Source organism: Sebastes fasciatus, chromosome 7 (assembly GCF_043250625.1).
Source record: "Sebastes fasciatus isolate fSebFas1 chromosome 7, fSebFas1.pri, whole genome shotgun sequence".
NCBI classification, from domain to species: domain Eukaryota; kingdom Metazoa; phylum Chordata; class Actinopteri; order Perciformes; family Sebastidae; genus Sebastes; species Sebastes fasciatus.
The window spans coordinates 10967235-10991823 of NC_133801.1; the positions used below are offsets into that span (position 1 = coordinate 10967235).

At 41.1% G+C, this 24589-nt stretch overlaps 1 protein-coding gene across 1 annotated transcript in view; it reads left to right on the plus strand.

The window, feature by feature from the left end:
• Window positions 1-24589, plus strand: part of kirrel3b (kirre like nephrin family adhesion molecule 3b) — a 193156-nt gene that overhangs the window by 139966 nt on the left and 28601 nt on the right. Inside the window, exons 7-9 of the mRNA XM_074641549.1 lie at window positions 4444-4601; window positions 11227-11377; window positions 21149-21254. Coding sequence (XP_074497650.1) covers window positions 4444-4601; window positions 11227-11377; window positions 21149-21254 — 415 coding nt within the window. The remainder of the gene's footprint in view (window positions 1-4443; window positions 4602-11226; window positions 11378-21148; window positions 21255-24589) is intronic.

The window sequence follows — 24589 nt, forward strand, 5'->3', positions numbered from 1 at the left end:
GGTGGGGTTTATAGTCACATGTGTCTAGCATTGGTAGAATCGCATAAATACATAAATGAAGCCTTATCTCAGACTGGGTGAGGTAACGCACCTCCATAAAAATGTTAGCCGCCCTAAAACAAGAGTGGAATTACCAATTTTAGAGACTGGGATAGGTTAATGTAAGTTGTGACAGACCATTTGGATTTCATTTTTGAACAGCTTGGAGCTTAAAACCCACTATTACATCTGTGATCTAACAAAGACATGGGTCAAAGTAACTCTTTCAGATGATAAAAGTAATGAAGTGGCTGTGTCTTATGGCTATTTTACAGTCTTTAGTTGAAACCACACGTCTTACGTTTTTGATTAATACAGACATGCAAAAAAAAAACACTCCTTCGTGACTGATCTGCTATTAGTTATATTTGATTTGTGTAAAACCTGTACTCACTGAAATACGTGTGAATGTCGGTGTCTGTGCGCGTGCATGCCGACAGGGTCCATGCACAGGAGAATGCAAATTTGTGAAAGTGTTGAAAGAGATTACATTATTATCCCCAAGAAGAAAGTAGTGAGTGGAGCAGGGTTTGCAGTGAGTCAGCCCTGTAATTAAAGAGGAGCGATCAATCTGTACCACTGACCACACTACTTATGCCAAGTCCATCGAATGGCTGCAGTAAAGAGCTAATTTAGAACCATTAGGGACTGCCGAGTTTGCAAACAGCCCAGTAATGATGATGGCTGATTCAAGTTCAAGGCTTGGCCTCTGTATAACTGTCAGACCGGGCAGTCATAAGGCAGGATCAGTGGAAGATCTCAGATGAAGAGAAAGAACTAAATATCTATTTAAATAATTGTTTCTTAGTCGTTCATTTGTATTCAATGGGTGTTGGGTTATTGGTCAAACCTTTTCCTCCAGCAGACATAAAGGCTTTCACCTGTCAAGAACAAGAGCACAAAAGTTCCCTCTTTTACCGGACTATTTTGTAATCAGGTCTATCTGCCTTTTTGCCACGGTGAGAGGCTTTTTCCATGCTCTTTCAAAAAAGATGCCAAAGGAGCACAAGCTGAGAGCCTTGTACATGTGCTATTCACACAGAAAACAATTTCAGCCCAGGCTGTCACAAACTGTCTCCACATTGGCACCCTGCGCAAACAGTAAGACCTCAAACACAATGGAGGACAGAGAGATAACAGAGGTATGGATGCCGGATGGAGGCAGCCAGGCATGTCCGTCTTCTTCCCTGTCTGTTCACCATTCTCCCCCGGTGTCTTGCTGGCAGGCAGCCCTCCAGGGGGACATGACCTGAAAGTGTAGCAGCGCTCCGTTTGGTCTGCCTGTGACCTCTCTGCCATGTAGCTCCACTATGCACGAAATCATAAACTCCTCTTGCGCTATACACTGACATCTCTTCTCTCAGTGGAAAACATACAGGTGAATAATAGTAGACAACTGAGACCATAAAGGTCACTGGTGACTTCCTGAAACAGTCTGCAGGGGCATAACCTTTCATCTATGTTCATTAGTGGTGTCACCTTCTGACCCTGTGGCGCCTATTTATAGACACCGATATGTGCTAATATATAATTCCTTTGAGAGAGAGCAAAGAAGCCTCTGATCTCCCACTCCCGGAGAGTTTTCAGCACTTGTAAGCAATAAGAGGAAAATCACCTCACGTCAAGTCGGAGTCCTATCAGTCACGTACTGTCAGACTTTCCTTTCTAATCTCCCCCTCTCCATAAAAAAGCCCTTTTATGGCCGCCTTATACGCCTGGCATTTAATTAATGTTTCAGTCATGTGTGCGAGAGAGCACTGACAGCACGCCAATAACACTGGATCTTTGCAATCAACTGTCACAGTGCTATCACCGAGCCTCACATTTTCTTCATTTTCTCCCCTTGTGACTAATGGGAGAGCTGTTTGAGATTCCCGACCCATAATGCTTTTCACATGCTCCCGGTCTCATTTGCATAGCATGCAGTGGCTCTATTCTTAGCAGAAGAATAAACTAATGTGATCTCCTTGACCTTGTTTCCAATTGCTGATAAAGGACCAGAAGGTGACCACATTCTCACAAAGATTCCCTCTCACTTGCCTAGATCAGCACACTGTGTTGTCTGATCTGCTAGTGCTGACCTGAGATTCCTCTACCTCTCCCAACCCTCCGCATATTAATGGAGACCAGATGAAAGGGAGCCTACCAGAATTAACACGGCATTTCAAACTCAAACACACAATAGGAACTAGTGAGTGGGGATTTTTTTTTTTTTTTTGAAAGTGCAGATTCAGAACTGGTCCAGTTGGTCAGAGTTATTCTGGTCTAGTCAGAGTCCAGACTTCACTGTGCCCACACTGGTCTGATTCAGTCCTTACTCACTGTAAGTGAGTCACACGTATGGGTATGCTGTCTGATAAATTGGAAAAACAAGTATTTTCCATGTTTTTTAGTCAATATATTTTTGTTTTTGCCTTAGTCATTAGAGCAAAAGACTAAAATGCCACCCCCATACACAAATTAACTACAGCACTTGAAGACTAAGATGAGTGTGTTTGTGACAAAGAGCTGGAGTGTGATGTTACTGTGGATGACCAGTCTCAATGTGCTGCTCCACGGCTCTGTATCATACTACAAATGATACGTGACCATTTGTGCAGTATAGACTTAAATCTACATCTTAAAGTTGTAATCCTTAAGATTTTGGTCCCGGTTGATTTGGGGGACACCCGGTGTTACCGTGGTAACAGAAAGAGCAGTTTAATACTACAGCAAACACTTCTTGAGCAGCTAAAAGGGAGAAAGACTACTTATGGCGGGAGGTGGATGGGTCCAACAAACACAGGACTCGAGACCGGTGTTGTTTTTGTAAGTTACGCATACACTAAAAGCCTAAAATTTATCCTCATGACACAGAATGTCATTGTAATGTTGTGCTATTTATACACTTTCCCATGAGATCGGGATGTGTGGCGAGGGTGAACAGTAAGCAGTCAGGCTGATATAAAGTTTAACATTGAATTATGTGCTACATCATGTCATGTGAATCACATACATAGGAAGGTTTTTTCAATCCTGCATGGGAGTGGCAGACTCCGCTACTAACAACAAATATATTATATTAAAAGTTAAACATAAATACATTGAATGGCTATTCCTGAAAAATGCAAACCATAAATAGCATAAAAAACACAGGGGGATTTCATAACAATCTTAAGGTTTATAACTTTGTAGTATGTGCAGTTTTCTGTCTGAGATCAAACTAGAGGTTTTGTTTGATAATTTAAAAAACACACTTACATCCACTTCAAGCGAAAACTGAGTTATGTAAAATAAGTAAATTTCCTGTCAGTAATTTAAATGAAGAGTGAGCAATATATGGCACTATGCTCTCATTTATGTCTGCCATAAAAGAGCCCTTTTATACTTATTGTCATTAAATGTACAAAACAGTATTCCAATTACATTTTCTCTCTTTTCATTTGACAGCATAAATCTAACCCATTATAACCTTCCTTCCAATCATGATGCTTTTGCAAGGGAATATGGCAGCTGCCTGCAGCCTTTGATTTCATCTTGCCCCAGATCTGCATTGTAATGAGCACTCGGGTCAATCAATAATTCACTGCAGTTTCAGTTATAAAGAAGAAGAAGCAAAATCAAACAGATCAGCTCATGGGTAAAACAGGAAAATGACTTTGATCAGTGCCATTGAGAGGCACATATAGCTGTTGTGATGCTTTCGTCTCTCTGTTGTATTTGTCAAAGCTTAGATGGGAGAGAAATGGGGGAACAAATATGTCTGAGGGGGGTTATACATAGGCTGAATCACATCCAATGCTGACATTTCTGTGTGTGTTGTATATATAGTGGAGGAATCTCATCTACTTTGACTGATGGCAGAGTTGATTATTATTTAAAGAGTCATGCTGTGACTTGTGTAAAGCTCTCTGTGCCTCAAACCGCACCATCTAATGCTAGTTTTCGATTAAGTACAGGGTAAATCTGTTTCGTACTGTGAAGTCATTACCTTCCCTGAATGAGTAACCATAGATGTGGCTTTTATTTCCTCAAGAAAAATAATTTGTATACAATAAACCAAAATGTCCCTCGTTATATGGAAATTGACAGTGTGATGAGGTTAGGCGTCGTGCAGTCAAATCCTTGCAGGTGCCATTCGTTATTAGTTTTGTCTTATGTGGCTCAGACCTCCTGGAAAAGCAATATATCAGACTGATAATTGCATGTAAAAATAACCATAGTGATGAAGTCATTACATGCCAGTATGCCATCATTCTGCATTCAACAACGATTATGCATATTACATATTGAATGATAACTCAATTACTCGTACTTTCCACATGTGAATTACACAATCCATATTGGTTTCCTAATAATATGCAACCCATCCATTATCATATGGTTGTCATGTGGCTAATGCCCTGTCTTGCTCTGTGTCAATAGTTCCCCCAGAGGACCCAGTCATCAGTGGAGGGCCAGTGGTGAGCCTAAGGGCTGGTGACCCTCTCAACCTGACCTGTCATGCTGACAACGCCAAGCCGGCAGCCTCAATCATCTGGATCCGCAACGGAGAGGTCCTTAATGGGGCCATGTACTCCAAGGTAAGCATAGAGGTGTGTGTCATACCAGGTTTGGAGACCGGCATGGGGACAGGATGGGGGTGGAGTGAAGGTTGCATAATGACTGTGCTTTCGTTCTCTAGACCAGTTATAAAAGTAATCTGAGATAGGGAATGAAACCACTTGTTACTTTACATGTTTGCATGTCTTGCTTTGCTGTAAATAACTACTGCGAAAGTGCTAAACACCCATGAGATGTTTCAGAGTGACTGCCTGAGTCATTGGTGGGCGTTTGCCTCAGCATCCAGACTGCTGTTTGAAATGAAATCCCTTGAAAATCCAGGTTGTGTTTTGATTGCAAAAAAAAAAGTTGGCTGGCCTTTTTTTTCCCAGTATACAAATCAACTCAGACAAGCAGATGGCGAGATCGGAGAACTATCAGTGACTTCACGTTTCTCTCTGGTGTTTTGATCTCCTCCTTCAGTGGCATTTGTCTCTCTTCATCTTCCCAACCTGTTATGAAAATCTACTATGTCACTTTCCGTGCTGGAATCTGCCTGGAAAGTATGATTCTCACTGACAGACAATGCTCCCACTTTTAATGCCATAGCAAACAATAGCCACTGTCCACACAAGCCTGGTGACGTGATCACCTGACCCCATAGACTCTTGACTGGCATTCACCCTTAAGGCTAATCATGCAATCAACACTGTCATGTTCTATTTCCATTTAAACAAAGGACATAAAGAGACCAGGCACTTTGGAGCACTAACACCTCCCCCCGCCTTCCCTCGCTCCCTGCGCTGCCTCATCCCATTATCGGCTTTTTTCAAAGAGCAGATAAATGCCATTGATTGGACTGGGGTACGGCACCAGGCCGATTTGAATAAAGTGATTGCTTGAGGTGCCGCTTGCTAATGGTGGGCGGAGAATGCGTTTCCTGCCTTCACTTCCTCTCAGAGCGAAGGCACATATGAGGACATCCTGTGCTGGTAGCTGATGGATGCTCACATATCTGCTCAGAGCCCAAGTATGTCCCTCTTCCCTCTTATCTCTATTGCCTACCATTAAAAAGCAATGGGTTCGATTAAAGGAAGATGAGTCTTTTTTTGGGGTCCAAAGAGCAGTAGGGGGACATTTTGTAAGCATAATCATCTGCTCTGATGGTCTTCTCATATCCCGCAGATCAAGAGGACTAATGTGAGCAGATGTGGTGGAGGATTCACAGAAATGGCTTTCCTGATGGTGTCACATCTAATGATAGTTCTGACCCAAAGATAATTTCCCACTAAGGCCTCAAAAAGCTCATCTCTATGGCCTCTTAGAAAACTATTTACTGGACCAGTGGTTAAAGAGAAAGTGTAAGATTAAAGCTATCGCTTAGCAAAAATGTGAGTTGGTTTTACCATATAAGAGTCACTGAGTTGCGTATCATTAGCTTTCAAAAAAGAGAACTTTAGTGTATTATGGAGGGGGCTCTCCAAATAAATAAGTGGCAGAAGCTTATCACAGTAGGGTGAATGGTTCAAATATCAAGACTAGCTGTGAAAATGTGGGCAGAGGAAATTAATGAATAATGTTCTCTCTTCCCTCAAACACTCATGTCCCATCTGCTCCAGTGGAGCTGCTCTGTGGCAAACAGCAAAGGACTGTTTGCAATATGCAGCCTCTGGGTCTGAGCTGTGGTTTGGAGGTGTGCACACTTGCTCTATGATACGTTTGCACTGGAACGGTACAACAAATCATTTGAAAAACCTGATGCATTCCCCTCCCCAATCTGCTACACATTTTTTTTCTGAATTCTCTGGCGGCAAGCCGAGAGGTGAGCAGGAGACTGGGGAGTTATCTCAGTGTTGGGAGGTTTAAAAAAATAAAAAGAAATAATGACATTTTTATGAGCTGTTCTTGCTGGCAAGAGCGGAATAGTGCTGTTTTTTTTATTGTACCCTCTCAGCTTTGCAGTAAAATGGTGTTGCTGTTTAATATCAGGTAAAATTGCTAAAGTTTACATGAAGCTGCTACTATTGATGGATATGATTTTCAGCAGAAAAAATAATTATCCCATTTCCATTCCTAGTTCTTTTCTATTTTTCCAACCGTCTTTCCTACACATATTCAAAGCAGCAGATTTTTCTGCCTCCCAATTTCATGATTTTCCTCTCTCCCTTCATGGGAGTGTTTTTATATAATTGGAGCTCCTTATTGCATTTTAATCGCCACGGCCGTTGAGTAATAGGATGGGGAAATACTTACAAATAAAGTAACCTATTAAAATCTGAGTGGGCGTTAAACGTGAACTTTTATTCATTATGAGACAGGTATAGTTTCCCCAGCAGTGGAGGAGAATATCAAGTCAAAGAGCTCTTTACTTTCAACATTAATATAATTCATTGTACCAATTTTAGAAAAGATCCGAAATGATTTTGGCAAGCTAATTAACCTAATTCATTCAGGATTAGAATTAAAATGTGTGATCTGAAATGTTGATCTCTTCAATTAATTGGTTTTAACAACTTTTGAAATGATCTTTTTTAAGGTGAGTAGTGAGTTAAGTTAAACAAAAGAAGCCTATTTAACCTCAGTGACCATGGTAAAAAAAAATGTATTTCCACTTCTGCATAAAACATATAGTACAATGTTAAAGCAATCAGCTGTTTCAGTAAAAGAACCCTTATGTGGTCCAGAATTTCAAATGGCTGAATATAACCCAGAGATACATTTGATATCAAATCAAAGGCGTGTTGGATGGGTTAGCAGAATATTAATGATGTATGAATTATTATTGCTTACTTGGTAAATTCAGCATCTCTGGGGGAGGTTTCTTTCCTCTACATCCCATAACACACAGTCAGAATTCATATTTATATTAAAAAATAAGCTGTATCATGTGCAAATATTCATCAAGACAATTACCTTCCTTACAGTGATTTATTGGACTGAAGACGGAACAGCCACCTCCAGCAAACATGTATTTTAATGCAGAGTAGTCTGATAGTATACTATGCAATCTGCTTACTATCTCTAAGTACTATCTTTCCTATCTACATACTATTGGTAACAAGAGCTTACAGTATATGGTGAATGTATGGTGTAAGGTTGCTAGCCTAGTTGCTAGTGGTTACCAGTGCTGGGCAACCTCCAATTCTGAAAAATGAAGCCAATGCGATAGTAAACTTGCATTCTCTCTAATAGCCAGCAGGGGGCGACTCCTCTGGTTGCAAAAATAAGTCTGATAGTATAGAAGTCTATGAGTAAATGACCCTACTTCTCACTTGATTTATTACCTCAGTAAACATTGTAAACATGAGTCTATGGTCTCAATCGCTCGTTTCAAGTCTTCTTCAATACAGCATGATGATCATTTAGTAAAATATGGTTCCATTCAGAGTCCCTTAGATTAACCCTTAGCTCACCCTCTTGTGTCACTTCTGGTTGCAAAAAAGATGGCGACAGCCAAAATGCCGAACTCGTGGCTTCAAAACGGCAGTCCACAAACCATTGGTGGACATCATGGTGACTACGTCCACTTCCTATATACAGTCTATGGTGATAACTCATAACTCACTCCATTAGCAGTGGAGGATGTTTTATTATTATGTATGTGGATTTAAATTTGTTATTATTTGTGTATGTGCTTTACAGTAAACCATTAGCCTAGTTCAATGATTGGTCATAGATTGACACCCACAATACTAGCAAACAAATCACCAAAATCCACAATTGCTGCCACCAAACATAATGTGATAATCAGTAACCCATTAAACATGTTTAAAGCTTTTTGACGACGCTCCTGGCTCAAGTCCCAGATGTTTTATTGTTTGGTTTCCAAAACCATTAGAGTTGAGTTACAACATCCTCTCTGTTGTAGTCCAAAGTAAAAGTTTGGCAATTTTTGTTTTTACTATGCCTTTGAAATACATTTCAGAAAGTATAACTTCATGATCACTAAATATCTGTAAACAATCTTGCAAAAAGTCTGCCTTACATTTGTACAAATTAGACATCCGAAAACATAAACATAGATTACTTGTGTTGTGGTAAATTTGGTAAAATACATTTTAAACTTCCATTCATGGACTAACAGCACTGTTACAAAAGGTATGTCAGAATAGAAGTTCAAAGTAAACAGTGCTGGTTTAGGGCTAGCAGTGAATTAGCTTGGCTGGCAGCACATCAAGTTTTATTTAGTAGATAATCCATTTGGTTCAGCCGTTTTTGTAATTAGTAGATAATCCAGATGAATAGGCTTTTTGAAGCCTCTGTCTGGTCTTCTACTGGCAGGTCACCTTCTTGTTAAATTAACGTTTGGCTTGGTATCTTTAGGTCGAGCTAGGTTAGCTATTGTTATGTTGTGGTAGATGTGGTGCTTTTTTTTGTAAGAAAGAAGACAATCCACCTCAAAATAAAAGCCACACCGATTCACTGAAATAAGTATACCCCCACAACATAATGCAAAATGTGGTAGATGTCAGAGAGGTGATGTAAACAAGCACAGCCCAAACCAAGACTAAATGCCAACAAATATCATACCTGAATTTAACAGGTTGTCAAAAAGAGAGCACCATCAGTGGGATGCCCCTGTTGCACAGTTTCTCCCAATGTTTGCATTAATCATCTTGATACGCAATAGTTTGGCTTATTGCTGCATGTTTCTTTGTCTCCTTTACCTTCTAGTGGTAAGAAATCACCTGCTGCAGCTTTAAATATACATGTGCATGGGAAAAAAAAGCAACCCTTTCCGTCTCAATCTTGTTACTTTTTCCATTCCTCTCACAGCATGGTTAAAATTATTCTTCACATAGGCTCCAGGCGGTGATATGAAAATTTATCAATTTGTTATGTAGCATGGTGTTGAATTCAATGCAGCAGCCAGCTAACCCCCTTCTTAAGATTAATGACTTCAGACAGGTCCAGAGCGACGAAGGAAACAATCCTGATTGTGTCAGAAAGGATATTACATTGACATATCCCACGTCTGACAGCTAATGCGCTCTGCTTTAGAAGTGACTCACGCACAACTATGAATTTCATCAGATGGTTCCTCACATTCAAATGGACTTCACGGCAACACGGATGGCATCTATAATATCCTCATACTTACAAAATGCTTATTTATAAGCAGAAAAAAATTGTTTATTCTCAATCCAATACCACAGATGTTTTACTGTGACTTAAGAGGTGGATTTAAGTACTTGAACTATAAAGTGCTTAGATATAAAAGATTTCTTTTGAAATGTCTTGATGTCTGATTCTACAAGTTCAATGGCATTTGAATTATATTATTCACAATGTGGTGTGCTTAAGAGAGGGGCACATAGTTCGATTACAGTTTTATCAAAAAGAAAGCCTTGCATTAAAGTAGAGAAATGAGAAGATAATTACCACTGGTTTGTACATTGACAACTAACCACAGTTTGACTCTAATGATTTATGGGTAGCAATTATGGTGGGTGAAATATATATGCTGCTTAGCTTTCTTGAACTCTGTGAGAACACTTTAATATACAGTAATGTACCGCGCTACGTTTCAGACATGACATCTCTACTTACCTTTTGTGCCTTTCTAGAACTTTAAGTTTATATTTAAACCATATTGTACATAAGTAAAGAGCCATAGCATTTGAAAAAGTATCGGTTTGCAGAAAGTATAGTCGCATATAGACGTTGAGATGTGACATGACTATTTTTCTTGCCGTATTGTATGCTACAAGAATCCAAGTAAAGGAAATATCCTTGAAGCAATCCATACATTTGTGAAGCTAATCCAAAGGTAGCAGTGCAGTAAAGCAAGCCCACCGTGAGCTCCCTCTGGTCACCGTAGCGGCTCTGTTTCTATATTAAGAAAATGTTTGATGTTCTTCCCCATAGCAGGGTCTTCTTTTCTTCCAACACACAAGGCACCAGTGAGCCTCCTTTTAAAGAGATGGCAGGGAAATGCATCTTGACTTTGTGGTTGACCACACTGTGCCCCGTTGCCCACGCAATTTGTTCTAGTCAGTGACTTTGTTCTGCCCCGCGCTGGTTAACATAGACTCCCGGAGCCCTCCCGAGAGCGTTTTGGGGAGAGTGAGCGCTACTGAGCGCTACCAACCGATTCCAGATGGCTTCCACAATGTAGGGCTCAGAGGATGAGCGCTGAAAAGAAGATTGATTTCCTTTGTGGAGTATGACAAGCCATGCACTAGAGCGCAGCTCTCCAGACACACAAAAGAGGCTCAAAAAACATATTTCTACTTTTTTAATTTTTTCATATCAATCAGCTTTGCAGTAAAACTACAGGCTAGAGGGTTCCGAGGGTTTGCCTGTGGTCCCCCGAGGGACAAGATGTGTCTATTCATGAATTTGCTGCTGTTTTGTTGTTTGTTTTTCCCCCAGTTTTACACCTGCTCCATCAAAGCTTATCTGGTGAACTGCGTGTTACCTCTCTCATCTCTGTTTGTATATCATTTAAACTGATCCCTACTGAAATTTGAGCTATTGGTGAATCCAATATGTCCCTGACTCTAAATATCAGGTGTGCAGTAACACCCAAAATTGAAATAGTTGGAGATTTTGTTCATTGATTTATGAAAATCCAAGATTCATGGCGATCCATTAGACCATCCAACCATATAGATTTAGAGGTCTGCGCCTCAACTTTACTCAGCTTTGCTTCACTCTTTGCAGACCTTGCTCCGGGACGGCAGGAGAGAGAGCACCGTGAGCACGCTCTACCTATCGCCTTCCAACATCGAGACGGGTCAGCAGATCATCTGTAAGGCCTCCAACAAGGCAGTCCCCAACGGCAAGGAGACCAGTGTCACGATTGACATCCAGCGTAAGCACACCACTTCTCCCTCTCCGTCTATTGCTTTCACTGTCTCTCCCTTCCCTCTTACTCTTCAGTTTTTTTGTTTAAGTTACTGTTTTTTTTCCCCCCTTGGTTAGTGATCAGTGCAGATGAAGGGGGAACAAGTCTGTGTATGACATGCATTACTCCATATTTGAGGTATTTCTCACATGTAGAGGCGTGAAAGTGTCTGACAGGCATACGTGACTAACACTGTAAACATCTAGGATTCATTTTAGGCTCTGATGGATATTTATAATTGGTTTCCATTTTGCTTTCATACCATGTAGGTGGGTGGATGGATTGATGATGCATCACTTTTCTTTTTTTTTTGTTCGCTATGATAAAATATCAAAGGAGCTGTCCATCTAAAATGAATGGGATTGTCTTTTTTGGTCCAACTACCTGCCTGCTGTGGCGCTAAGCACACTGTCTCCACCTCTTTTATTTCCTGGCTTTGGCCATCAATCTTTTTGATGAGAGCATGCACAATTCCCCTCTAAAATAGGCAAAGTAAGCCCAGCGTGTAAAACACATTCAGCCTCAATTGTCAGGGAATCTTTTTTCGATCAAGAACCGTTCACAGTAAGAGAGGGGCTTTGAACAAAGGGATTTTGCATCACTCACGGCCCCTTCAACACCATTAAGTATGACTAATAAAGCAGAAAATGCTATTTAGAGAGGCAATATGACTGACGGCTCCATTCTTTTCATTATGTGCGCCGCAAGAGGCAAGCATGGCGAGAGCGGGCACGGCACGAACAGGCCAGCTCCGGCGCGGGAGTAAAAATGATTAACAGTTGCTAGTGTTTGCAACCCTTGCAGTTTGTCCTCGTCATTTTTTTGTCATGCAGTCAGAGAGGGAAGTCTGCCCATATGTAAACTGATTTGTCACCATGTATAATGATGTGTCTGTGATAAATGCTCGCCATCATAACATCATCCTCGCCTCTGAATGTATGATTTAACCCTGAAAAATGAGTGCAGCGGATTCCAAATTAGCATTCCAAAATGTGCTCTTTACACAATTAAAGCTCCCGACAACATTTTTCACAGTGTGAGATCAAACTGAGCGACAGCAGAGACTAATTGTCGAGATTCAAATTGTCTCCCACAAGGCTTAGCCTCTGGTTTCCCTCCCTCCTTCTCGCTCCCCCAGCCCCTTCCTCAGACTTGACAGGTAAAGTGTTCAGCACAGTTCAGCAGAGCCTCCGGAGTTTTGTGCTAAGAACCACTTTCAAATTAAGCTTCTCCTGAAATGAAACGTGCCGCAATTGAACTTTGATTCATTCGTGTTTGGCATCAATTTGTTTAATTTCAGTGCTGCCTTATTCGATTACAAGGTTCTTGGCTCATCGACAGCATCTGAAACACGGCATGTTAATTAAACAAAGATACAGAAATATAAGCCACGGTGCATATGTACACCATATATGCGCCTTGAGTAAAACACTGAACTATAAAGTGTTCTGCAGACACGTGCAGCTATGAACTGTGTGCTGTAAAGGTTTATACAAAGCACACATATATTCACATATATGCCTATTTTTGCTTTAGTTTAAATGAGTTAACTGATAACATTGTGAGAGCGGAGTATTGTGAGGTCGGGAATCTGGAAACCACTTATAAATGCACCGTGCATTGCAAAGAAGAAGTCTAGTGAGAGGCAGTCGTTCTGTAACAATAAAAACAGGTGCCGGATGAATAAATGATGGAACACCGGCAGGAGGAAGAGTAGCAGATGAAACTTGACCTCCTTCTCTTGAAAGACCAGACCGCCATATTCTGGATAGGTCTGGCCTATGAGATTGCTCCTCCGCAGAGGGCAGAGTGGTAGGACAACCAAGTGGTAAATATTGATGGGAGGCTGCTGTTGTCATACAGAGAAGGCAGCGCACAAAAGCTGCGTCCTAATTCAGGGGCCGGATCCTCCGAAGGATGCAGCCAACGAAGGTGAGTCCTTAAAGGATCTGAGGGTCAGGCTGAACCAAATCAGATGGTTTAGATTATCCAATCAGTGTATCTCCAGGAAATTGTCCTCAAACGTCCTCCAGATTTAGAGAGCGTGTGTGTGTTTCTTGGACACATTTGGAGAATTTAAAATCGGACCAGGCTTTGTCTGCCTGTTATGACATATTTAGTCTAGAGATGCAGACTGTGGAGGAACCAAAGCCTGAATTGGGACACAGTCAGCGATTAGTCTGGACACAGCACAGACTCACAGAGTGTACACCTGCACAAGACAACACAGAATGAATAGGTGTTAACCACCCTGGGCACATGTTTAACTGCTGTATGTTATATTGTATATTTTATGTAAGATAAGATATACTTGTATTGTCTCTATGTTATGTGTTTCAATGCAAATAATTGCCCTTTCTGGACAAATAATAAATTGACATGACTTGACTTGACTTGACTTGACTTGACACAGGGCAGACAGATAAGAAATACGACTGCATTCATGTACAAATCAAACCCACAACAAAATATTCTTTCCTCAAATCTTCAACCAGCCAAATATTCCATTTCCCTGAGTGAAAAGAATCTTTTGTACTTGCAAACTTGTTTTCTCAGAGGACTCAATTTTTATATTTTCATATCCAATTTCGAAAAACAGCTCAATTCTATTACCCAAAACACCAAAAACCTTGACCCTGTAGTGTCATAGCTGTCAGCAGAATATATTTCACCAAAACTAATTGTCAACCCGTGGTAACACTACAGCTGCTACTGATGTATTCTTCTATTGTCAGGCAATAGAAAAATGCCAGACAGGAGAGCATGTATCACCTCTTTGGAACAGGAGAAACAGAAAACTATTTCTTCTGCCCACTGCTCTCTGTGAGAAGGTGAAAGCCTTCACCCTGGCTACCTATCAAGACAATGGTTCCTTCAGGCGCTCCATGTCAGCCTGTGAAATAAATTTAACATTTGACCATCTCCTTTTTTACAATAGTGCTGGGTGTTCCCTCTATTCTCCAGCAAGAAGCAGTCACAAGTCAGGATTTAACAACGCTGGTTCATAATTGTTGGCAGTGTTAAATGCCTCGAGAAAAAAACATGTAGTCAGGCCTGAACTGACAGAGAATATGTTCGGTATAAATTGGTCTGTTGGATTTCATCAAACATTTGCAAATTTCTCTGTGGCTTCTATCACACTGAAGTCTGTTTGGATGCTACTTCGTGGTACACTACAGTATACAGTAATAAGCAACATTTCAAGCTTCCATCTGACCTGTTTTGTTGTTGTACACATACTGTATGTTATGTGATCGTCTAAGCCCGAGCAAAACAATATGCTACCTTCTTCTGTTCATATAAATTATGTATATACTTAGACTAAACATGAATAATTGCCATCCACATATAAAGAGCTATCACACTTATATGCCATTTAAAAGAGCTAGAGGCTAAATTTACTTTAATGTAAATTTCTGAATTGGCTTGTTCTCATGTCTCTCATTATCTTGGACAGAGATTGTTGCCAGAACTCTATGATTAAAAGTGCAGTTGATAACATTGATCAGCTACAAGATATCGCATTCTCCCTCCCCCCGTTCCATTGCATTTACTTCACAACAAGTTGTTGCCAGACACTTACCGTCAATCTCAGCCATTAATCTGTTTTTTCCACACTAACTGACGACACAGAGATACTACGTGATACCAACGTCAGATATCTTCCACAGAGATAAAAAAAAAAATGTTGGCCCCTTCAACATTTTTAAAAAGATTAATTCACAATCATATTTTTTTCAGAAAAAGCCATACTTTTATTCAGCACCTTTCTAAAGGCTCTGTGTTTGTCAACATAAATTTTTTTATCAATGAGACCTTTAAGTTTTCACACTTACAAATAGTCACAATTGGTTTCCACGTTTACAGCAAATAATAAATTCCACTTCACGTTCCTTTGCATGTCGTGCACTCATGTGTTTTAGTGGTGCTGCAATGTGCACCAGTCCTTTGACAGAGATGGAGGGATTAATGGCAGTCTCTGGTGAACAGCTGCTATTAGTCTAAGTTGGACCTTGGTGAGGGCCGGATACAGTCAGTCACTGAGGCTAGAGAGCAACCACTTCTGTCCTTCCAAGATCTCATTGAGTTACTTTATAATTTGCTGGCCTGAAAGTCCCTTTGATCTTTGGGTAGAGCTTTTACCCCACTTTTTGGTCGGGGGGTATGAAGTCAAAAGTGGAAAGTACACCTAAGTACACTCAGGTCCACTTGTCTAAATTCAATTTGCCTTGCTAAAAAATTGCACTTGAAATGATTTCAAAGCATACAGTCGTGTGAGAGCAATATTGTGTGTGAGCTTCGCCAGTTTAGTGCCTATTTATATCCCTATTCTTAATTATAAGTAGGAAATTATGAGTTGACAGCTATTGAATACAAGGTTAATGTCTTTTCTATGACATTCTGTGTGCTAGCTCTGTATTGAAGATTGAGATTAAATAGATATTGATGCTCTGATCTAACTCTCAGTAAGACAGCAAAAAGCTAGATGTCCCCACATGGTTGTGTATTCCCTGAAACTGAGGATACCGAGCACGTAAACCCTCTGAATAAATGCTGGTATTTCGTGTGTAAGTCCCAATATTTAGAATTAATAGTCTCATTTATTTTCGAGCTCAGACTTTTCGAATTGACCGTATTAGTGAGATAATATTAATGGCAACAAAAGTAATTAAAATCTTCTCAGTCCGTCTGCCCTTCTCAACATTTCGTATTCCGCTCACCTCTAAGCCGAGGTGCCCTTTCTACTCTCTGCTCCGTCCTTACAGCAATCCAAATGAGAGTAATCTAAACACAACCCGGCACGTTGCTCTACAGCTTAAACCAGCCTAAAATCCAATGCATTTCACAACGGTATTTTCTTTCATCATCACTTTAATGCTTGTGATTTACATCCACGTCAGCAATTTCATTCCCACAGAAGTTCATACCGAGTTATCTGACCAAGGGTTAGACAAATTAGCATCTAAATACAGTATGTACAGGTGATGTTGCCAAAATGAGAGGGATTTAGAGCCAACGGAGGTGATTCAGAACCCTGGATAGACTGCTGACTTCAGTTGTCCGTACCAGTCCATTAGCAGACTGTAATTATTTGATAGCAGAGGGGTGGCTACCCCCTGATGCTGTTTTCTCCAGCAGCATGATTTAACTTGCATTATGCCCTTTGGACTTTAATCACTAAACTCCGCTACCCTACGGCATAAAACCACTGCAGTGAAATATGATTCTGATGCCACAGTTCCATCCCGCTCATCACACAACTTAAAATATTCCTCCAATATTTTCTAGTCCAGCTGCATATCTGCAGAGCATTGCCCCACATAGAAGCACGCTTTCAAACACGTAGTGGGAAATGAATGCGCTGGGGACGAGCAAGGTTCTCCGTGTGTTTGCATTGCAAACAAGCTGAGCCATGTGGGAGGAAATTAATGCCATTTGTTGAGACTAATTAATAAAGAACATGCAGATGTGCAATTGGGGAGGATTTGTTTTTGGTAGCAGCTACATGCTCTCCCTGCTTAATCAAGCAGATAATGGCAAATTCATGTGACGGCAGATGACAGAATTTGGAAAGTGAGGGGAAAAGAGTGTACGGATAAGGGGGAAATAAAAAGCTCTGGATTTTCTGTACATGAGATAGCAGAACATCTGCCTTCATTAAATCGGTAAATTCTCCGCTGTTCCACGGTTGAATATCCCATAATCAATATGCTGGACCTCAGGTTCTCAGTCTCAGTCTGTTCTTCCCTCAAGTATTCCACTCAGACAGCCATATGACAGTTTGCCCATATTGCTTAGGCTATCTAAGCCATGAGTGAATGGCCCACAAACAGCTTCCCCATCCTTCAGAGGCAGCCGACATTCCTGCAGTTTGAGGTTGGTCCTACTGGAGAACAGCTGTCTGCAGTGACCCAGAGAGATTGGAAATTGAGTTTTAAGAAAGGGAAAAAAACAATTTATGTTGGCACTATCTTCAGGAAACACAGAGAAGTTGGAAGATTGTTCCAAAAACACCATCTGGTCTCCACTTTGAACTAACCGATCAAAAGCTGTCGGCCAACTATAACCCCATTCATCCTGTTGTTTTCACTGGAGCTCCGATCAGTCCTACTATCCCCGTTTCCCTCTATTCATCCATCCCTCCTCCTGCCTATCCCTCGCTCTTACTCTCTTGACGAATGGGAGGAATTAACAATCTTGCATATTGATGTGCTGTTGCATGATGCCTCAAATGCGCCCGCTCAGCAGCTCATGCATTTATACATCAAAGCGGCAAGTGGACTTCTTTATTAAGTATGTGTCTGTCATATCTGAAGGGTCAGAGGTCGGAGAAGAGATTCACACCCATGGCCTTTGCTGGCAGACTTGTGACAGCTGTTGCTCCCATGGCTGTCTTTGCTCGTGGTTCTTCAGGGAGATACGACTATCCAACAAATTGCTCGTCTGACTCAGAAATAGATGTAAAGTCACCATGACATTAGCCCTTTGCCGAGCGGGACTGAGGTCTTTTTTTAAGGGAGGGTCAGTTATCCCGCCTCGAACATTTGAAAAGAGCATTAATTAGAAGCCGAACTGACAGTAATGAGCATTTGTGTGCTTAGAAGTCTCTTGGCGGAGAGACTAGAGAAAAGGGTTGGCATGACTGAAAAGTACAGTATAGGAACACTTTTAGTATAAAAAGCTTGTGAATTAGCTTCTACAATTAGCTCTCACACATACACTGTGTCTATTAGCACAGACACCACCTCCAGATCTGCCTCGCTCTCTTCTTATGTCTGCTTCTCTCTGTACTCTCCAGCTTTTTTTGCTGGATTTTATTACCAGCTCCACCACTACCACATCTGTCATTTTGCCCCTGAGGTTCCTTCTGCCCACATTTTTGTCCACGCAATTAGCCGCTCGCGATGCTGAAAACACCTACTGGGCTCAAGGCATGGCTAGGTTTTCTGTCTTGTTATGACACCCACATGCCCTTTCATATGCACACATACTCCCCTTTAAACATGTGCCTACACATGCAAATGCACAGATGCACACACACAGATGGCTGCTCGCAGTACCTGGAGAGACTTGGTGGTTCACTGTGGCCTTCAGTCTTCCAGGATTCACAATGTTGTTGTTTTCTTTACTGGCCTGGGGAGAACTGGCACAGGTGGAGCTCACGGATTTAAAAGTGGTAGGGATGGTTGGTGGGGGGAGGGGGGCAACTGTCTAGGAGGGAAATAAGTCTCCTGATGGGGAATTCGGTGTGTGTGTGTGTGAGTAGGGAGGAATACGGCACCTGGACCACCCCCCTCTCTGGGGCTTTGTGGCAGCTGAGCCAGCCCAGAGCATCTGCACAGCCACAGGGTAAAAAGCAGTTTCCCTACACTTCATGCCCACACACACACACACACACACACACATACACAGAATCACTCTCCATAACTATACACAGCGTTGTTTGGCTTCATTACAGCGGTGTTTGTGTGCTTCTTTAATTCTGTGTGGATCTCCGTGCCCACCACTGCTATTCATCCAAATCCAAACACAGTCCCCAGTTAGTACATTAGTATTATTGAACACAGAGCAGATAGACTCAGTACACCTTTGAAACAGATGGCTGCACCAGCATCAAACCCAGAACCAGCTATTTCCCTATGTGACTAATCTGCTGCCCATGATGCCTTACCAGTATGCCTCTGGTGCCAGAGTGGCAGAAATACCTGATTCACACTCAGCCTTTCAGATCAGATTGTACAGACTATTTTCCCAACACATTTTCAATCCCAACTCAAATATCGCCGCTTGGTTAGTAACCCTGGGCATCGGAGACCGACACACTGGGTATCCCTTTTGCGTTAGTTTTGGAAGTGTCAGGAACGGAGTGTCAATATACGCTCGTTACATGCATAGTGTCCTTTCAAAATAAAGTTAGGTTTAGGCAAAACAACCACTTAGTTAGGTTAAGGAAACTTCACTGACTAGCAACTCACGTGACTCTGACGTGACTGACGACACTAATGCCTGATGTATACTCCTGCAGCTGTCCGCCTATGTGTTCTGTGCGGCATGAAATCGGCATGTCATTTCTTTTTGATTTGGACCCATAGTTTTCAAATCCTTTTTCAGGCGGTCTTTGATTTATTTGATAGGCGTGACTCAGTAGTTCCATATTAGTTTGGCCCAACACTCCATGCCTGGAAAAATAAATCGTGGAAGAGCTGTAGCGGAAGTGTAACGGATGTGAGGTACTTGTCTGAAAATCTCACCTCTCGGCTGTGACGCCCAATCAAGCTTCTGCGGCGTTGCGGTGCCAGGAGGTGCGCGGCGCGTCTCTGTGTCTCTCTGCGAGCTACGCAATCCATCTCTGCGGCTCTGCAGAAGCTCTGCACAAGCTTTTCCGCAGAACTATAAATAAAACATAATGAGTTACATGACTAACAACTGACATGACAATATAAGTCAATGTTACTTTTAGTTTCACACGGGCCACGAACCGTGAGACCGGGTTGATTTTCCAAGTATGCGTTAAATATGACATGAGACATAAAAAGTTAAAATGAGAAATAAAAATGTGCTGCCAAGAAGCACCATGTGTTGGACGATGTTCGGTTTCCTTTGACAGCTATCTTATGATGATAATTGTTTCTAATAGGGAACACTCCGTCCTCCTGATTCTCCATTAACATTAGAAAAACACTTACTGGTCAGCTGTAGGTCAGTTTCATTCATTTTCCCTTGCTACATTTGAATTATATACCAACCTCTTTTTAGAAACCTTGACAAATGGCTTCACCTACTTGAAATTCATTCTCTGAGTGTGTGGGGTAAATAGCTGTTTGTTTCACATGGGACGGGATTGATATGGAAATTAACACGTATCTTCAAAAAGATTCCCACCTTTGCCAATTAGGATAAATTAAGTTGTTTATTATATTTGCATAATCTGTGTGCTTGTTATTCTAAGAACTGTTTTAATTGTACTGTATCACCGAGGTTGTTGATTGTTTTAATTGCAGTGAATTGCACTACGGACTGTTCACTGTTTTCAAATTGCCATTTACTGAAACTCATTATCAAGTCAAGTTTGCCTTTGATTCGCTCCTTATAACGCCGCTAATGAATATATGAGAATAGTAAAAATAGCATGTTCTCTCCCACACCTGTGAAATACACAGCAGTGTTATTCAGCAGCTGGGCCTAGACCTCCTAGGTGGGTGGCAGGAAGATCACACTAGGGCATAAAATTATTCAGGAGTAATTGCCTATTATTCGGGAGAAAATGCTGCCACAAACTGTGATAACTTGTCACAGCCGCTCTAAATGCTGCCACAGTGTGTTGTAAGATAATCCAAATAAGACGTCTTTTTGCTTGTGGTTTTAAGTAGAGCATATTCACCTATGTGTGGTTCAGCTATGTAAAAGGCTGCCGAATCACTTTTGGGTCACAAGAAAAAAAAAAACATTTGGAAAATGTAGGTCTCCTTGAATAAAACTGCAAATGTGTTTTGCATGTCAGTGTGTTTGTCTGTTTTCTTTTGAGGTTGCATGTTTTTCTAAAGTAAGGTGTCTATTTTGTCTCCTCTGCAAAATATCTGCTATGTATTTTTGTTTTCTTTCCGAGCCTTATTAAGCCGCAGAAAATGTCAAACACATGGTGTTTGTCTCTTGCATAGAGTTCACTACAGGATGTTTGAGGAGGCTGCCAGCACTGTAATTGGTTGTCTTTGTGTGTCCATGTTTTTTTTTTTTTAGATCTCCCTCTTGTCAATCTCTCAGTGGAGCCTCAGCCTGTTCTGGAGGGCAACCTTGTGAAATTCCACTGCTCTGCAAAGGCCAACCCTCCTGTCACACTCTACAGGTGAGATCAGAATAAGAAGTGGTTCGAGTAGTGAAGGCACAAAACATGAATGATCCTGTACAGTAAAAGAAGAAGAAAAAGGTGGTGCAATTCACTTTAAATGAGGTGTTTCTCTAATCAATGTGGCTGGTGGATAATATATTTTCACATTAAGTCAAGCATTAATCATTGCCAGACACCTTCTCGCGATGCCGTGACACCAGCATATCTGCCCACAGTTTGGAGTGAAGAGTATAAAAACAATGAAACGCTGTCATGCTGATAAAATATAATGAAAATATACCTCAGAAGAATCATTTGGGAAACCTTGTCATGTTCCACTGGCTTGCAGCAAAGCAATACAAGACTCTGTTGCAAAGCTGCTTGCTTTGTGGTCATATCATCTCCCTTGAACATTAAATGTCCATCAGTGTGTTGGGGGAAACATAATGTGCATGACATCTGATGAAGCTGTCAAGATTACAGCTTTTCTGAGATTGGGTTGTGCTCCACAGTATGAAGTCGGAAGGCAGGTTTCCCCCCAGGGGTCTACTAGTGTTTTTATGGGTGTGTTGTGCAGTAGTGGCTGAGTGTGGCCGACTGCAGACTGTAAGTTTGAATTAATTATTACTGCCCATGCAGTTATTATTTTTGTTTTGTTGTATTTGATATATTTTTTTAAATTACTCAAATGTCTCAAAATTGGGATTTCACAAGAGAAGTTATTCTTAATTGTGAGGAAGGATGGAAGCACAGATCTCAGAACAGGTGGTCATTTAACTAAACTGACCAACCATTGACCAGACACTCACTCTGAGAAAGATTAAAATGTGCCAAAAGATACTTTAGTCTGATAATAAAAAATATATTCATACTTCACCCAAGAAGCAAAAAAAGTGCTCATCTTATCACACATCATTCCTACTGTAAAGTGAGAGATGTTTGTGAGTGGTGGGGGACAGAGAGACCTCAGTGTGGTCACAATAATCATTGCATTTTCTACAGTTCACAATATGTATTCTAAAGACTACAGATTAGAGAAAATAGCCACCAAGATACAGTAGTTTTACAGTAGTCGGTTCTCCAGTGGCCCCATGCTCCCTGGAATGACTTAGATATTACTCTTCATAACCTTGGTGAGCCCCTTCCAGTCTTTATTTCATTGTGATTCTGTTTGCTAACTTTGACAACATGTTTTCCGTTTGGCTGTTTTGTGAAGGTTGTTGACAATCAAAACTGCAAAAAAATCTTAAAAATGTCAAGGGATTTCAATGCTCTCTGAAGCTACTGTACAAATAAAACACCTTTGTACCTTTCACAGTAGTACATCAACAGATGGCTGCCCATTTCATGCTCCAGCTAACCCTACGGACCTTTTACTGTAGCCCATATAAAAGTGTTCAACAACCCATCGCCAGACAGAATGTTTATTTTTTTGAAGAAATACACAATATCCCAGATTCAATGGTGTTTTTTTCTAATTATTTTTTATCGTCAAATACTAACATTTTTTGAAACTTTTTTTTCAACAAAATCTTAATTAGCTTAACACCTACATACACCTTCTGTATTGGCTCAACATTGGCATTTTGTTGTGGGTTGTTCATTCCACCAAACATTACAGCAGTGGTCACTAAGTGCACCTTTCTAGTTGTACTTAAATTGTTCACTGCAGAATCATGCAATATGTACACGAGTCCTTGGAAAACTGGGCTTCTATTAAAATTAATGAAATCCAAATGATTAAATAATGGTTAATTCAAATGCGCAAAGCAGTGACATTTCCTGTTTCCATTTTAATCCAAACCTTATGACGCCCAAACAAACCCACTGAAAATAGAGTTGAGGATGAAACATAACCTGGCACACATCAACCCAGGCAACAAAATAAACACATAAATTGGTCGACAAAACAGCCTTCCTTGTGAAATGCTTGCCAACATCTCATCGTGCAGCAGTTTTGCTATCCTTTATGGACTCCTATTCTTCATCCAGATCAAGTAAAACTGCATTCCTCTCCCCCATTTCCTCTGTTTATTAAAGCTTATTGATAGGCACATTCTCCGTTGCACTTGTTAGAATCAATTTTGTTGGTTTTCCTTCGTACTTCATCTGTAATTGTGATGAAACAACACAATGGACAGCAATTATTCTCAAAGTCTTGCATGGCCCTCTAGAAGTATAATACTCAAGTGATTTGTCAAGAGATGGTTTTCTGTGTGGGAGGTTTTAAAAACCTGGCGAAAAATAAATGGAATGAAATCGATAGCAAAGGGAATTGGCTGGCTCTGAATCTTGTAATGGTACTGGGAAATGAAATGGATGTACAACACACTCACAGGTGGCAAAACAGAGATGTTGCCTTTTTGATGGATTCTGCCCTTTTGAAAAAGAAAAGGAGGAGGGAGGGCAGTGATATTGTGGAAAACAAGGTTTGTATTTGATTGTGCAGGTGCACAGCATAGACGGGACGTCTATTGCGCCTGCAAAGGGATTTCACCTCTATTGTTACGAGACTGGATCAATGCTGGAATCAGACTTCTCCCCGGGGTATCAAGAGCTAAGATGCAATGGCAGCTGAGATGACTTTTTCTTTTAGTTTGACAAACTACAGAGTGAAAAGCGGTTGGAGGTTGAAGCTAAAAGAGAGTAAAACTGCCACTTTCCCACTCTCTAATTTATTTCTTCCCTTCTTTCTTTCTCTTGCTTTCTCTCTGCTGCCTGCCTCTCTGTCATTGAAGCAATCCACTGTAGAATTAAATAATATTACACAGACTAATAACTTTTGATACTTCAAGGTTATACTCTCCACCAGTTCCCCAGTTTCATAGTCTCCCATTTAGATTTATCTGCAATTTATACAAGCGCTTCAGGACTCCCGTGCACCATTGGAGTTCAGGGCATGGCAGACAGGGGACTTTTGGGCCTCGTAATGCCCCCCTACAAATTCCCCCTCAATAGAGAGCAATATCACAGAGGAGAGCAGGGAGCTGGTCAAGCAGTGTGGGGCCATTTTTCAGTGCTAATACACTGTCTACCCCAGATCAGATACAGCACAAGGACAGAGTAGTTCTTAGACGGATGGCCTCTTTTCCATCCCCGAGAGAGTCATCCATTCCCAATGTGCACTGCGCCACTTTGCCATCCTCCGATTCAATGGACACTTGAGACACAGACCCCAGATAGTGGGGGCACTAGTCAAAGGCACGGGGCTTTCTACTGCCTACAACCCCTCGTGATTGCCACACCGGTTCAATAAATCTGTCTTTAAACGTGAAAATGGAAATAAGATCTATTTCTACAGATACCTGAACCTTTGCCAGAGCACAGCTCAAGGGGAGAGCGAGGAGGGAGGA